This window comes from Giraffa tippelskirchi, chromosome 7 (assembly GCF_054371585.1).
Source record: "Giraffa tippelskirchi isolate mGirTip1 chromosome 7, T2T-mGirTip1v1.2.pri, whole genome shotgun sequence".
Lineage (NCBI taxonomy): Eukaryota > Metazoa > Chordata > Mammalia > Artiodactyla > Giraffidae > Giraffa > Giraffa tippelskirchi.
The window spans coordinates 144727314-144744534 of NC_137281.1; the positions used below are offsets into that span (position 1 = coordinate 144727314).

The 17221-nt window shown below is 51.8% G+C and overlaps 1 protein-coding gene across 2 annotated transcripts in view; it reads left to right on the forward strand.

The window, feature by feature from the left end:
• The first annotated feature begins 9948 nt into the window (after positions 1-9948).
• The window catches only part of PAPLN (papilin, proteoglycan like sulfated glycoprotein), a 34069-nt gene continuing 26796 nt past the window's right edge, over positions 9949-17221 (forward strand). For both annotated transcript variants that reach the window (XM_081508962.1, XM_081508963.1), the window contains exons 1-2: positions 9949-10238; positions 12041-12111. In XM_081508962.1, coding sequence (XP_081365088.1) covers positions 12052-12111 — 60 coding nt within the window. In that variant the 5' untranslated portion in view covers positions 9949-10238; positions 12041-12051. The remainder of the gene's footprint in view (positions 10239-12040; positions 12112-17221) is intronic.

Genomic DNA, 17221 nt, shown 5'->3' on the forward strand with positions numbered 1-17221 from the left:
GCCTTCTTGGGTTACTTCCCTGGCATTTGGAGCTGTGTTCCATGGCAGTTTATTAAGGCCTCCAGCCTTTGTGGGAACCTCTGGTGGCTCAGACAGTAAAGAATCTGCCCACAATGCAAGAGACCCAGATTCGATCCCTGGGTTGGGAAGATCCCCTTGGAGAAGGGAATGGCTACCTACTCTAGTATTCTTGCCTTGGAAAATTCCATGGACAGAGGAGCCTGAGGGGCTACAGTCCATGGGATCACAAAGAGTGGTGCACAACTGAGTGACTAACATTTTCACTTTTCACTTGCACAGTGCAGCCAGCCATCCTAGGGGTTAATGTGCTATCAGTGGCCTCACCCCTTTGACTCTGGTGATGTAGGATCCTGCCCTCTAAGCCAGGACACCCCTTTGGTGTCCAGTGGACCCATGGCAGTGAGCCCAGAGCGGCCCACCCTCAGGAGCGACAGGGACCCGGTTCCTCTCACTGTCCCATCGTTCTTTGGAGAATTCTTTCTAACCAACAAGAATTAGAATTCCCCCTTTCCTTGCTTGTGCAATAGAGTCATGACTTAAACCAGTAAATAATAAAGTCATAGACTTGTTACAAGTGATTATGCAACTTTTGTCATTAAAGAAATGATTCACCAAGGCAAACCAAGTGTTTGTTAATTGCTGCATAAATTGATTTCCGTTTTCAATTCAGATGTATTGGCGAACGTTTCCGTGAGGGAAGGCAGGTGATCTGGCCCAGAGTGGCCCTGTCCCGTTTGGAACTCACCAGGGACCAGGCCTGGGAGCTGGCTCTGCCAAGCTGGGGGCCGAGTGGAGTGGCCAGCGGCCATCTGGGCCCCCTCCCATCGGCCCCTGGGTGCTTGGAAGGCGCTGCCTATCTTCCTGGCCGCACTCCAGCCTTCTGGCAGGAGAGGCCTGGCCTCCCCCTCAGAGGGCCCCAGCTCCTGCCCCCGGGACTGGAGACAAGTCTGGCCTCATCTCCCCACTGGGAGCTCAGCCAGCCCAGCTGTTTTCCCGCAGCCCCTCCCTAATCAACCGCCTCTGCCCAGCCAGTTTCTCATAAGACAAGCCCCTTGCTCCCAGACTGTGTTGCTCCAGGATTCTGTCTCTGGCTGGTGGGGGGCCAGGACCTGCTTCTTTCTTCCATCTCCCTGAGGGCTGACGTTCCTGTGGCCCACCCCAGTCTCCCCAACACCCTCCTTTGTTCTTCTCAGAGCAGACAGCCTTTGTCTGCAGACTGGCTCTCTGGACAGGGAAGCCGGCAGAGGAAACTGTCTCGTGCACCCTGATGCCTCTGAGCAAACCAATGTGGGCACCTTTACTTGGACTGCAGAGGTGTGCCTTCCAGCCGCTCAAACCCTCCCACTCCCCAGGTAAGGGGACAGGCTGGCCGAGGTGGTAAGAGGGAGCTGAGTGCGTGCATTCACCCACCCATCTGGGGCTCCTAGAAATGACTCAATAAACGTTTGCTGAGTAAGTGAAGTAATGGGTGGATTAGGGGTCCACAGGAGGGGATTTCCACGCAGGATGATACATAAACAAGGCGCATGTGTGGGAATGTGTTTTAAGTAAGAACAAACATGAACCACTTTTGCCCTTGTTTATAAGGCTGTGCTGGAGATTCTGAAGCCTGAGGTCAGTTGGCCTTATCCGCTTAGAAGACCCAGTATTTATAAATAGGTGGTCGGGTTGAATCCAAACAGGATTCTTTCCCCAGGGCACATTTGTGACATCTTGAGAAACGTATGGGTTTCTCCTCGGTCACTTTTTACCGCATTGAATGCAGGAGGAATAAAGGACAGTGTGGTTCTTGATACTTCTTCTTACCCCTCACTTAACACACAAAAAAAGCCCCAGAGAAGCGTACTTGCCCCATAAAACCAATGTCCATGGAGCATTTACTATTGACGTGCCCAGACCCTCCACAGAGCCCATCCCAAGCATCGTCTCGGGCCTCCTCATCTCACCAGTGAGTAGGGTTATCCTCATTTCGCAGGTGAGAGAGTGGAAACTTCGAGAAGATGAGTAACGGTCACAGACACACACAGCCACAAAGTGGGAGAGGCTGCCCCAGGTCTGGCGCCAAGGCCTATGCTTCTTACCTCCAGAACGAGGGCACTGTGAACTGGAGTACTGCTCTGGGCCTCTGGTTTCTCTTCTGTAAAATGCAGGCAAGTTTTCTCAAATTTTCTAACTAAAGTTGCTCAAGCAACAGAGGATCATGAGAGACCCTGCAGGTCTAGGGCACAGTCCAGAGTGGCAGCCACAGGCAGCAATGTCTCCAGAGTTTTAAGAAAACAAAAGTTTTAGTTTTATTTCACAATGCATTTTGTTGTTGTTTTATTCTTGTAAAACACCCATGACATAAAATTTACCATCTTAATGTTTTTTTTTTGGCCGAGCTGCATGGCTTATAGGATCTCAGTTCCCTAACCAGAGATTGAACCTGGCCCACAGCAATGAAAGTCCAGTGTCCTAACCACTAGGCAACCAGGAAACTCCTATCATCTTTTCTTTAAAAAATATTTGTTTGGCTGTGCTGGGTGTTAGTTGCAGCAGGCAAACTCTTCATTGCAGTATGTGGGATCTAGTTCTCAGGCCAGGAATTGAACCCAAGCCCCCTGCAAGTCCCTTCATCATTTGTTAATGTATAGTTCAGTGGTATTTATATTCAAAATGTTGTGCAACTGTCACCACCATCCATCTCCAGGACTCTTCATCTTGCTAAACTGAAACTGTATCCGTTAAGCACTAACACCCCATTCCTGCCCCACTCCTGCCTCCAGCCTCTGGTGACCATGATTCCACTTTCTGTCTCCCTGAATCGCCTTCTCTGTATGCATGCTCAGTCACTTCAGTTGTATCCGACTCTGCGACCCCATGGACTGTAGCCCGCCAGGCGCCTCTGTCCATGGGATTCTCCAGCCAAGAATAGTGGAGTGGGTTGTCATGCCCTCCTCCAGGGAAATCTTCTCAACCCATGGATCAAACCTACGTCTCTTAAGTTTCCTGCGTTGACAGGCGGGTTCTTTACCACTAGCGCCACCTGGGAAGTTGCCTTCTCTAGGTAACTCAAAGAAGTGGAATCACACGATGTTTATGTTTTTGTTTCTGGTTTATTTCACTTAGCATCATATTCTCAAGCTTAATCCACATTGTATGTCTGTGTGCCTGTTTTAATACAGAAGTAACCACACCACCCCTTATCTTTAAATAGCATTATACTCTGAAAGAGGGGTCCAAGATAACAGGTCTGAAATGTACTGGTTAGAGAAGCACAGCAAGAAGATAAAAAGTTAGTACTTTCCCCTTGGTAAGTTGAGTGTTGGAAAGTCTGTTTCTGAATTGCAGGGCGCTGGTTCTCTGACTTTGGCACAAGGCACAGACATCACTCAGTTTCTGGGTGAGAATCATCCAAATACAGAAGCTCAAGCAGCAGAGGAGGAGAGAAGTGGAGAGTGACCAAGGGGAGAGGGTGTCAGGAGTCTTAGCTGCTGGCCTCCGGGGGTCCCAATCCAGGAGCCCTCCCTGGCAGCCCACAGGGACAACGGGCATGGAGCAGGGGACGCCCAGCCTGTGTCAGGACCACGACCAGAGAATAACACCTCAGCCCCTCTCTGCAGCGACTCAGGCACCAAGGCCACCCTGCTCAGCCACAAGACGCCAGCTGTGCTCCAGAGGCCGGGCCACCCATAAGAGGCTGGAGGGACCCTCCAGGCCGGTGCTCTGGGGCTGGCCCCATACCACACCCCACATTGGCCTTTTTAGGGGCCTGGGCCGGAGCCCCTCCCCCTCAGGAAACAGACGGTGGGCGAGGGGGTCCCCTCACACAAACTCCCTGCACGTCTCCTGAAGTTCAGGCAAGTGACTCCTCCAGAGGAAACTGTAGCCCAGATACTTGCAGTGTGTGTGTGTGTGTGTGTGTGTGGTATGTCCATGTGGAAGGAAGAGGATGAGATCTTGAGAACAGAGCTGCTGTGTGGGCACCAATCAGGACAAATTTTCTGGAAAACCTCTCTTCCTCCTTTTTGTTGCTCTCGGGGCTCTTCCACCCTGGGCAGCGTCCTGCCCACACCCCAGGGTCTTCACAAGGCCTCAACCTCCCCCGGGTCCCTGTCCCAGGACCTGGATTCAGGCCCCAGGGCACAGAAGGACATCCGAGGAATTCGGTTCTTTGTCTCTGGATGGCCCTTGTGTCAGTGGAAGGGTCGGGAAACCAGTAATTCTGTCCCTGCTCTGAGGATATAATGCCCTTCCAAGGCCAAGCGGTGTATGACAGCCCCCTCTCGTCAGCCACAGTAAGCATTGCCTGTTTCACGTCTCACTCCCATGGACCAGGGTGGGTTGGGGGGTTTAGGGGGGACAGAGTGGGTGCAGACTGGCGCTTGAGGGTTTGAACATTCTCCTTCCCACCCCCTAACTTTGAATGACTCTATCAAGGGAAATGGATACATGTTTTGGAGGGTGGGGAGAAGTAGAGACACAGAAAAATCCTCAAATGTGAAGTGTTCTTTTCTCCTTTTGGATTCCTGGTGGGCTGTAGCTTAGGTTATGTTTTGTTGTTTTGGCTGTGATGGGTCTTCATTGCTGAGTGTGGGCTTCTCTAGTTGTAGCGAGTAGGGGCTACTCTCTAGTTGCAGTGCACAGGCTTCTCATCGTGGTGGCTTCTCTTGTGGCTTGCGGGCTCTAGAGGGCTCGGGCTTTAGGAGTTGTGTACAAGCTTAGTTGCCCCGTGGCATCTGGGATCTTCCTGGACCAGGGATAAAACCCATGTCCCTTGCATTGGCAGTCAGATTTTTAACCACTGGACCACCAGGGAAGTCTGGTTATGACTTTTATACTGGAAATATTTGAATATTCGTGTTGTAAGATTTGTTTTATTTTAAGGTAACACACAGACCATCCCCATGGAAAAGAAATGCAAAAAAACAAAATGGCTGTCGAGGAGGCCCTACAAATAGCTGTAAAAAGAAGAGAAGCGAAAAGCAAAGGAGAAAAGCAAAGATATTCCCATTTGAATGCAGAATTCCAAAGAATACCAAGGAGAGATAAGAAAGCCTTCCTCAGCGATCAATGCAAAGAAATAGAGGAAAACAACAGAATGGGAAAGACTAGAGATCTCTTCAAAAAAATAAGAGATACCAAGGGAACATTTCATGCAAAGATGGGCTCAATAAACAACAGAAATGGTAGGGACCTAACAGAAGCAGAAGATATTAAGAAGAGGTGGCAAGGATATACAGAAGAACTGTACAAAAAAGATCTTAGTGATCCAGATAATCACAATGGTGTTATCACTCACCTAGAGCCAGACATCCTGGAACGTGAAGTCAAGTGGGCCTTAGAAAGCATCACTACGAACAAAGCTAGTGGAGGTGATGGAATTCCAGTTGAGGTATTTCAAATCCTGGAAGATGATGCTGTTAAAGTGCTGCACTCAGTATGCCAGCAAATTTGGAAAACTCAGCAGTGGCCACAGGACTGGAAAAGGTTAGTTTTCATTCCAACCCCAAAGAAAGGCAATGCCAAAGAATGTTCAAACTACCACACAATTGCACTCATCTCACACGCTAGTAAAGTAATGCTCAAAGTTCTCCAAGCCAGGCTTCAGCAATACATGAACCATGAACTTCCAGATGTTCAAGCTGGTTTTAGAAAAGGCAGAGGAACCAGAGATCAAATTGCCAACATCCGCTGGATCATCGAAAAAGCAAGAGAGTTCCAGAAAAACATCTATTTCTGCTTTATTGCCTATGCCAAAGCCTTTGACTGTGTGCATCACAATAAACTGTGGAAAATTCTGAAAGAGATGGGAATACCAGACCATCTGACCTGCCTCTTGAGAAACCTGTATGCAGATCAGGAAGCAACAGTTAGAACTGGACATGGAACAAAAGACTGGTTCCAAATAGGAAAAGGAGTACGTCAAGGCTGTATATTGTCACCGTGCTTATTTAACTTATATGCAGAGTACATCATGAGAAACGCTGGGCTGGAGGAAGCACAAGCTGGAATCAAGATTGCCGGGAGAAATATCAATAACCTCAGATATGCAGATGACACCACCCTTATGGCAGAAAGTGAAGAGGAACTAAAAAGCCTCTTGATGAAAGTGAAAGAGGAGAGGGAAAAAGTTGGCTTAAAGCTCAACATTCAGAAAACTAAGATCATGGCATCTGATTCCATCACTTCATGGGAAATAGATGAGGAAACAGTGGAAACAGTGTCAGATTTTATTTTGGGGGGCTCCAAAATCACTGCAGATGGTGATTGCAGCCATGAAATTAAAAGACGCTTACTCCTTGGAAGGAAAGTTATGACCAACCTAGATAACATATTAAAAAGCAGAGACATTACTTTGCCAACAAAGATCTGTCTAGTCAAGGCTATGGTTTTTCCAGTAGTCATGTATGGATGTGAGAGTTGGACTGCGAAGAAAGCCGAGCGCAGAAGAATTGATGCTTTTGAACTGTGGTGTTGGAGAAGACTCTTGAGAGTCCCTTGGACTGCAAGGAGATCCAACCAGTCCATCCTAAAGGAGATCAGTCCTGGATGTTCATTGGAAGGACTGATGTTGAAGCTGAAACTCCAATAGTTTGACCACCTCATGCAAAGAGTTGACTGATTGGAAAAGACCCTGATGCTGGGAAGGATTGGGGGCAGGAGGAGAAGGGGACGACAGAGGATGAGATGGCTGGATGGCATCACCGACTCGATGGACATGAGTTTGGGTGGACTCTGGGAGTTGGTGATGAACAGGGAGGCCTGGCGTGCTGCGATTCTTGGGGTCGCAAAGATTCGGACACAACTGAGCGACTGAACTGAACTGAACTGAAGGTAACACACAAGGGTAGAAGGCAGTGCCCTACTAAAAGGTGGGGCTTCCCTTGTGGCTCAGCTGGTAAAGAATCCACCCGCAATGCAGAAGTCCTGGCGTCGATCCCTGAGTTGGGAAGATCCCTTGGAGAAGGGAAAGGCTACCCACTCCAGTATTTCAGCCTGGAGAATTCCTTGGACTCTATAGTCCATGGGGTCTCAAAGAGTCGGACATGACTGAGTGACTTTCACTTTCACTGGAAGGTAAACTCCCCAAGGGCAGAACAGTCTGTGTTTTCGCCCATGGCTTGGGAGAGTTGACAGTGCAACCCTATGTTTAGTGACACTGCCTCAGTAGCTTGAAAACACCCCATGGTGTTTACACCATGGAAACTGATCAATGCTACAAGCAGTGCTTTTTGTCCTCCAGGGAGCTGGTTGTTAAATGTTTATCACCACTAGACATTTATTCTCCCCAGCTTCCAGCAGAGTAGGCACTCAGGTATTCAAGGAATGAGTAAATTAATAAACCACCACCCGATAGAGCAGAAAGGAGAGAAGCAGTGTTCTCTAAGTTCAGGTTAACCGAGTGCTGGTGCCACATTTGTTCTCTGGGGTAACCCAGCGCCTGAACTCCCATCTGGGGGACCTGCCAAGTCTTGTTTCCCAGGTCCTGGAGGTCGGGGTGCCGGCATGCTCTTGTTGGGGCTAGAGTCTGCAAGGACCATTCGGGGCTTTTTCTGGGGGCAACAAGGGCCCATGTTGCCTAAAAGTGGCGGTGGCAGCAGTCAAGTGTCCAGTGGGATGTCCTACCAGTGCTGGTCCTGGGCCATGATCTGTGACTGTTTCTGTGATTCCAGGCCATTTCTGTGCTGATTCTCCAGCTTCTTGTCAAGTCTATGAGCTCCCAGTGTCTTTCCTCTGAAGAACTCTTCTCAGTTAGCTATGTCCTTTTCTGTGGTTTGTAACCAAGAGCCCTGTGTGTCAGGTCAGGTTAGATGCACAAGAGGTCTACTGGGGGAAAATGCAGCAAAGATAAACAGAAGGGATCCGGGGCAAAGAGAGCCTTCAGAGAGTGATGTAGACCTGAGGTATGGCAGCAGGAGTTTGTCAGTCAACCGTGTTTCCTGCACCACTCTCTGGAGGAGCACTACGGAGCCCTGGTGCAGGGTCCAAAGATGAGAAACACAGACCCCTGCCCTTGTAAAGTTCACAACTTAGAGGGAGGAGAGACGAATGTGTCACTGCAGTAGTTCACAGTGCTAAGGCGAACCCTGCATCATGGGAGTGCAGGTGGGTGGAAGGAAGGCTTCCTAGAGGAGGTGCATCCCAGGAGCTCTTGGGGTTTTGCCATCTCCCTCCTCTCCAGCTTGCGATCCCAACCCAGCCTCACAGAGAGGTCTGGCCACTCATTTCTTGATTGTGTCCCTGGATCTGCAATCTACAAAGATGATCAAGATGTAGGGAATCCAGGAGAGAGGTGGAGGGAGCACGGGACAGAAGGAACCCACTCTTACTGAGCACCTAGTAGCGGCTTTATAGAAGCCAGTTACTTCCCTCCTACACCACCCTCCACGTGAAGCTCAAGTGAGCAAATTGAGACTTAAGGAGGTGACATCACCTGCTTGAGTTCACACATAGTGAGAGGCAGACAGGCTTCCAACCCAGCTGTCTGCCTCTCAGGGCAGTGCTCTTTCTGCCACCTCAGGCTGCAGCCACAGAGGGTGACACAGGACCAGGGCAGAGGGGGGTTTACTAGGGGAGAGGCCTTAGACTTTTTTCCTGGAATCTTCTTTCTAGACCACCACGTTTTTGTGCACACTGTTCTTTTTGTGAACAAGGACTGTGTGCTGGGCACTGTGGTCACCAAGTCCCTCTGAGGTGGTGGGACATGAGGCTTAAAGGCAAGTGCTTGCCCTAACCAGTAACGGCCAGAGCCCGCCTGGTGGGTCCACGGACCTGGCTGCCCAGCCTCTGGGTCTCCTTTGCAGCTGAGATATGGGGTAAGAAACCTGGGCATCTGAGAAGAGGGGATCAGAGAGGAAAACCAGAAACAGATCAGGAAGGTGCTCTGGCTGCCCACCCCCACAGGAAGAGAAGCAGCTGCCTCCCACTTTACAGGGACCTTTGGCCAAGCTCAGAAAATTCCTGGCTGAGGCAGACAGGGAGTGGGGGTTTTGAATGGGAGAAACGATTTTTCCTTTTCTAGAGAGGTTTGGGGTAATCCCACTTCCTTTTCTCTGCCAAGCTTTATCTTTGTGTGAGAATTCACACAAGTCCCCAGAGGGCCTCAGCTGCACAGCTGCTGCGTCTCCTTTCTTCAGTGATAGGTAAGTAATGGGCCAAATTTAACATGCTTATGATTTACTAAGCATTTTGTCTGAGCATCCGTGATGGTCCAGGGAGATGAGTTGCCGGAGCTGCAGCTCTGAAGAGGGGGTAAGCTCCCCACTGGTGATTTTTCCCTGCTCCTCAGGAGGCTGGGGAGGGAAATGCCCAATAGCTGGGCTAGGAAAGGGGCTGCAGGCAGAAGAGGATGCGGGAAAAGGAGCCAGCCTCGTGATCACCCCACCTCTGACGTGTCCCAAGATCAGGGCTAGTTTTCTGAGGATAGGTGATTTCCAGTTTCCGAGACAGAGATGGCAGACAAGACAGAGTGCCTTGGTTAAGAAAAAGAAAGACAAGTAGGAAGGAAAATTAGCTCCTACTTTGATCCCAACTAGTGCTGTGGACACAGGTGACAGGGATGCACACTCTACTGTCAGGGACCTCAGAGCTGAAGCAGGGAGACTCTGAGCCCCGCAGGGTGTTGCACCAGAGAACTGCAGCAGACAGAGGAAGAGAGGGGCCACCAGCTGCCTGGGGTGGTGTTGGGTGGCTTCTAGAGAGGATGATGTTGGGCGGATCTTGAAGGATGAGTAGGAGTTTGCCTGGTCAGAGGGGGTTTCCTGAATGCATTGTAGGCAGTGGGAAATGGTGGCTGAGAGGTGGGAAGCAGCAGTTTGTGTGTGGAGAAACTGAGTCGCGCGGAAGCATAGAATTCAGGGTTAGAAGACAAGCAGGCGGGTGCACACAGGGCTGTATTGTGGTAAGGTGGGTGCGGAGGAAGGATGGCACAGAACCGGAAGACTTGGGTACAGAGGAAATAGGACTGGTGCCAGCACCAAATGTGAAGGGCAAACCAAGCCTTGGCACAGACACAAAGGGATGGAGACCTTGGGCATCGCAGGTCACCGGGGATGGATGACAGCAGAGCTGGTTGAGGGGGAGATGGGCGGGGAGAAAGCCCGCCAGCGGCGAAGAGAGAAAGCCCAGCCTCCGCCGGCGTTCCAGGCGACCGGGCCAACCTCCCAGACTGGGGCGGGGCGGGCACCGATGGAGCGGCCCCGCCGGCCCTCCGCGCCCGAGGCTCCTGGAGACAGGTATGAGGCGGAGGAACAGGACCCGAGGGCCCGGGGCGGCTCACCTCAGGGCTGCTGCAGGAATTTGCCCCACCACTCGCCCTGCCCCGGCTCCCAGGGAGAGCAGTGTCGGAGGAAGTGGGGGTTCCGGGAGGAGACCTGCCTCCCGCTCTTCGCTGGGGCGGAGCCGGGTTCCCGCTCCGCGCTGCGGGCCCTCGGGCCGGGATGGGGGAGGTCGCGAGCGAAAAGGAAATCTCAGAGCATCGGAGAGCAGAGGGCCGGGCTGAAACAGACGCAACCCCGGGCGGCCCACTCCAACCCTCCCGCCTCCTCTGCCCTTCCCTCCGTCGTATGCGTTCCGGAGCACAGGGTCCCGGAGACCGCGCGCCCCTCTTCCCTGGTGCTGTCACGGCTGTGGCCCTGGAGAGCCCGAGACGGGTGCCGGCCCGGCTCCTCACGTCGGAAGCCGCCCCTCTCCGCCTCGGGGGCTGCAGCGGGCCCGTTCCCCCGCGGGGCGGGCGCAGGGGACACCCTTGCGTGGGGACCGGGAAGGGCGCGCGGGGACCCGACGTCCAGCGCGGGGCCGCAGACCCACTCGGCACGCGTCCGCCGCTCCCAGTAGCAACTCTTTAAGTTCTTTTCTCCTGTCCTCCCTGCTGTCTCTCCTTTAGCTGCGTTCGTCCCCGCCCCCCCGAAGGCAGTCTCTACTTCAGAGAAGCAGCATCTCCGTCGTTAGCCCTAGCACGAGGCTCCGCACGCACCCCGGCTTCCCCTCGTGCGCGCGGCTCTTCCACGAGGGGTCGCAGAGCCCAGACCGGGCTGCCACCCCTCACCCCGCCAGCCCCGGGAACCCCTGGTTTGCAGTGAAAATGATGCCAACGTGAATCACTCTTGGTACTAAATTAACGCAGCATAGATGTGCCAGGTTATATTTGGCTGAACTTGGCTTAGCACGCTCTATTTTATTCTTGGAAACTGAAGTCATTTTATGCTTAGAAAAAATTAGAACCATGGTGGAGTTACAGATTTTAAAACTTAAGCATACAAGTCAGTACTCGCTTAATGTTTGGTACTGAACGGGGCACATTGTGTATGGCATTCTCCAGCACGGTGACATGTACACACTTGCACACTTACTGCGCTTACGCACCAGACTGTACTCTCTCTATGCATACTGCACTTGCACACGCCAAACCACACAGGCATTTTGTACACACAAACAGGACACTGCACACATGCACACACACTGCACTCACTTTACACACACACACACATACCCCCACCGGCTTAGGGAGCCGGCTTGTGGAGCTTCTCCGGAGCAGAGAAATGCTGCCTTGGGTTTAAAGTAAGATACAATCAACATTTTCAAAGCATGTAAGTTTTTAAAGTGCCTGCAGAGATTTTTTAAAAAAGGTCTTTATTTACGAGTTTTTAAACATGTAATGGCTTTTAAAAAAGGGTCTCTTGGTGAATGAAAACAGTGAGTCTGATTGCTTTGAATCTGAACTCCCGACTTTTAACCAGTGTTTTTAATTGCTCTCCTTTCTTCCCTCTGAAACCCTGAAAGAAGTTACTCTTGAACTTTTAGAAGCCAGTTGTAGACGGGCCTGCCCTCCCTCACTGTATAAGACCCTCCGCTGCGCCCCACGGCGTCCCCTCCAGTCCCGCTGCGGGTGTCCGGGTCACCTGTGGGCACCCTGCGGGGGAGGGACGGGCCGCCACCTCCGCGCCGGCCCGGGAGCCTGCGGGGAGAGCGGGACTCGGATGGGTGGGGCGGCGCCTCGTCGCCGCCCCGCCCGCTCCAATCCCCGCCTCTCCCGCAGGCCAGGCCGAGATGCCGAGGCTGCTGCTGCTGCTGGTGCCCCTGCTGCTGGCCCCCGCGCCCGGGTCCTCGGTGAGTGCGACCCTTCCTCCCGCCCCCACCCCCGCCCAGGGTCGCCGCGGGTCGGAGCCCCAGACGGCTGGAGCCAGTGGCCGCGGCGCCATCCCCAAGAGAAGGCCACTGTCTGGATGGTGGGGCGAGAAGAGGCGAACCCTCGGCCTCAGCGCCTTCAAAGAGGGACCTTGCAACCTTTGGTGCCCAGAACTTTCCATCTGGCTTTGGGGCACAGTTCGCAGAATTGGCAACTTCCCAGCAGCCCCACCCCTCCTTCAGAAAGTTCTGGGCACGCTGCTAATGCTGCGGAGGTCCCGAAGGGTGGTTTATCACGGTGGAAGGAAGAGGGGTCCTTGCTGGCACCAGCCAAGGAGTAGGGCCAAATGGCCATCCCACCAGATGTCTGCCACCTGCCTATTGACCAAATTCGGCTGCCTCTCAATGGGGGCTATTTGGACCTAGAGGTTTGGGCTGCCAGGCCCTTCTTCAACTAGAGTGGGGCTGTTCAATAGAACCTTCTGAGATGATGGAAATGCTGTGCATCTCTGCTGTCCAATAAGATAGCCACTGGGTCCATGTGGTTCCTGAGCACATGACATGTGGTCAGTACAACTGAGGAACTGAATCTTATTTGATTTTTAAAATTATTTTTAACTGGGCTGAGTCTTTGTTGTTACATGCGTGCTACTCTCTACTTGCCATGCATGAGCTTCTCATTGCAGTGGCTTCTCTCGTTGCTGAGCGCGGACTCCAGGTTAATGAACATGAATTTAAACAGCCTCATGTGGTTAGTGGCTACCACGTTAGTGGAAATTCAGAGAGTGGATACAGGAAGGCAACTGGTGATCACAGTAACTGTCATTACCAGGGGCCTGAGGAACAAGGCTCCCTGGAGAACCTACCTAGGATCCAAGGAGGTACAGGGAATCTTCTAGATCACAGGTCCCACCTTGGGGGAGGGGACCGTCTGCCGAGCTGGGCTTGTTCCTAGAGCTGCTCCTGCCCAGCTTCTCCCGCATTAACAGGATGCAGGGCACAGATTCCGTCTGCCCCTGGAGAGGGCTCCACGGGGGGAGACTCACAGCCCTGCCTCCTGAGCCCCGCAGGAGGACCCCTGAGAAAGGACCCACACTGTTCACTGCTTTGGGGGAGGGCAGGGTGATGCTGTCTCTGTAGAAATGTGAGTGAAAGCTGAGAAGTCCTCCTCCGACCAGGGCCCAGGGGGCAGGCAGGGGTGGGAGTCAGCAGTGGGCAGCGGGTTTAGTGTGGGCCTCAGTCAGAGCAGAGAGTGGGCTAGAGCCCCCTGCCTCATGTCCTCTCCACCACCTTCTGGCGTCCCCAGGTCACCTCTGCTACCCCGTGGTCCTTGTTTCCTCAGTGCCACACCCTGAGGTCCTCGCCACAGGCTTCCTCCTCGTGCCTGACTGTACTGAGGTCATGGCTCAGGTGGTGGTGGTGGGGGGGGGTGTGGTGACAGTGTCAGGACACCAGGAGGAAACTCAGACCACCTCCTAGCAGCTGTGTGACCGTAAGCACATCATCAGATCTTAGATTCCTTTAAATTGGAGAGTAACGACGCCCACGCACAGGTTGCATGCAGGTGAAATGAGGGATCCGAAGTAACCTGGGGCCTGTTAGGCGCTTTCTCCCTTAGAAACACCTGGGTACGTGGGGCTGGAACCTCTCCTTACCCGCGCCACTGTCTGGGGGAGGGTGTGGCCCAGGCTGGTTCTAGCTGAGTGCAATACCCCCCTCCATGGCACAGGCTGGTTATAGCTGGGGGTGGGACTGCCCCATGGCCCAGGCTGGTTCTAGCCGGGTGCAATACCCCCTCTCCATAGCCCAGTCTGGTTGTCCCTGGGGGCAGGACCCCCCTCCATGGCCCAAGCTAGTTGTAGCTGGGGGCAGGACCCCGCACCATGACCCAGGCTGATTCTAGCTGGGGCGGAATCCCCTCCCCACCCTTTATGGGATCATTCTCAGTGCTGACAGGGGTCAGCTTGAGCAGAATGAATAGTTGATTAAGGAGGAATAAAACATCACGCCTCTCACTGCCCCCTACCCCCGGTTGGTCAGGGGAGGCTTCACAAGGGGTCTTCCAGTCTCCTTGCGTCTGCTCTGTTCCCACTCCCACCCTGGTACGTTGGGCAAGTGATCCCACAGGAACAGTGTGGCAGGAAAGGGGGCTCCTGAGTTGCCCAGATGGGGGTTGGAGGAGGAGCTGGTGGGGTGCGGAGGGCGGCAGGAGGCAGGTGAGGACAGGCCCAGGTGAGGGTGGACCAGACCAGCTCATTCTGGCTTCACACCATCATGCCGCTCGTGGTTTGGGTAATTACAGAGAAACGAGATGTGTCTGTGCTGCTCCTGGCTGAACGTGCTTCCCTTTGCCAGAGAGACTACAGGACAGGGCCTGGCTCTAGGATGCCTGCCCCACCCTATCCTGACCGCACAAGGTGGCTAGGTGGCAGGGGCGCCCTTTGTTGCCTTGCGCACACCAGTAAGCTCAGCCTGGTGGCAAGAAAGGGTGGATTGGGGAGGCTCAGGTCTCGTGCTTCAGAAGTGAGACTGCCATCCAAACAGGCCTTGGTCAGATGTAATTAGTAGCTAGGATGAGGCCAGCAGGATAAGAAAGCAGCAGTTCCCATGGGCCGCTTCCAGAATTCTTATGTTGTAGTGATGAGTCTTCCCTGTTGGCTCAGATGGTAAAGAATCTGCCTCCAACGCATGAGACTCGGGTTCGATCCCTGGGTTGGGAGGATCCCCTGGAGAAGGGGATGGCTACCCACTCCAGTACTCTTGCCTGGAGAATCCCATGGACAGAGGAGCCTGGCAGGCTACAGTCCATGGGGGTCGCACTGAGTCGGACAGGACTGAGTGACTAACACTTTCACTTTTCACAGTGATGAGTCTGGGGGAGAGGTGTTTATCATCCATGGAAAGTCACCCTCTACCCCCAACACTCAATACCTTCCCCTTTAAGATAGGAACTGATCCAAGTAAATTTCAGTTTAAGTCTCACGGAACACTTTTATATCCTGGTTTTTAGAAGCTCGGAGATTCTGGCCGGCTTAGAAGTGAAGAGTAAATGATTTGAAGAGTGAAAGCTCAGACTTTGATCTGGTTGGCCCTTCCTTCTTGGTTTTGTATGTGGTTCAGCAAACATGTGTGAGTTGTTCTGATTCAGGGTTCATGGTTTTATTGTAAACCAGGGATAACTAGATGTTTGGCACCGTGGCGCTAGAAGAGCACTGGGTGTAATCTGCGCATGCACAAACCTCCATCCTCACCCGAGATCCTGGATCATGGTGGGAGACTCACTACGTGAGGAACAGTTTGCTTTTCCGCATGAGAACTTGAGTTCTTTCTAGGGAAAATGGCAGGGATTTTTTCCTCTAGAGGTTATTATGTTGTGATGCCCTAAAATAAAGTCCCCTTCAAACAAACAGGACATATTTCCAATCCACATTTTGCCTCCCAGCAAGAAAGCAAGTCTAACACCCATCCAGGTCCTCAGGCCTCATCCAGTGTCCCCACTGGTTTTCCAGGTAAGGTTGGTGGGAACCTGGTACAAGAGCAGAGGCCTGGAGTGAAGCCAACCTGCTGTTGTGTCCACTTGTTCCTCGTGGCTCCCTCTCTTTCTGCATCTCTTTTCCATGCACTGGGATGGTCAGGTTCTGTGGAGTAAATGAGAGAATATGTGTGTAGCATGTGGACTTCTGAAGTCAGCTGCAGGGTACTAGATCCTTCTGGTGGGAACCTGTATCCATTAGGATTATTTTCTTGTTAGAGTCCCAAATGACAGTCCTTCAACAAAAAAAGGCCTGATTCCTCTCTCTCATAAACACACATGGTCAGAAATCTAGGGATGTTCTGTCTCACCAAGTGTTCCAGGATTCTTGTACCTTTGCTTCAGTGTTTGAAACTTCTGTTCCTAAATTACCACATAGTTTCGAAGGCTGCTCCAAATCCAGCCATCACATCTGATTTCCAACCAGCAGTAAGGAGTATAGGAGGACTAAGAAAAAGGACAAATGAACATGCAAGCTGTCTCTTAAGGAGATTACAGGCACTCTGTTTTATTATGCTTTATTGTGCTTTGCAGCTAGTGCATTTTTTTTTTTTTTTTTACAAATTGAAGGTTTGTGGTAATGCTGTGTTGAGAAAGTCTATCAATGTCATTTTTCCAACAGCATTTGCTCACTTTGTCACATTTTTGAAATTCTCAAAATATTTAAACTTTTCAATCATTATTATGTTTGTTATGGTGATGTTTGATTAATGATCTCTGATGTTACCATTGCATAAAAGACTACAACTTGCTGAAAGTTTGGGTGATGGCTAGCATTTGTTTAGCAATAAAGTACTTTTTAATTGAGGTACATACATTATTTTTAATGCTATCACACACTTAATAGATTCTAGTATAGTACAAACAACTTTCACATGTACTGGGAAATCCCAAAAGCTGTGTGATCTGCTTTATCACGATATTTGCTCTATTCTGGTGGAACAAAGCCTACAATATCTCTGAAATATGCCTGTACTGGAGACTGCTAGGAAAGGAAATCTCTCTCAGTCGTGTCCGACTCTTTGTGACCCCATGGATTATATATACAATGCATGAAATTCTCCAGGCCAGAATACTGGAGTGAGTAGCCTTTTCCTTCTCCAGGGGATCTTCCCAAACCAGGGATAGAACCCAGGTCTCCTGCATTGTGGTCAGATTCTTTACCAGCTGAGCCACAAGGAAGGCTGCTACCCAGCATCTTTCATGTACATCTCACTGACAAGAATTTAGTGACATAGCTGTGGTTGGCTGCAGGAGACCTGGGAAGCGAACTTGGGTGGGAGGGCAACCAGCTATCCAGCTAGGAGTCAAAGGTTCTCTTAATGGGAGAAGGGGAGGATGGATACTGGGGTAATCCTGGGGGCCCCTGCCACAGCTTGGCAAGAAGAAATCACTACCCCATCCTAACACACACATGCACACGATTAGGTTAAGTTCTTACTAGGCCAAAGCTACCAAAACATGGCACTGCCCGTGGACTGCATTCCCTGCACACGTGGAGCCCATCCTACCTGATGACACGCCGTTCCTCCTGCGCTTTTATATCTCCCTCCTGGGAGG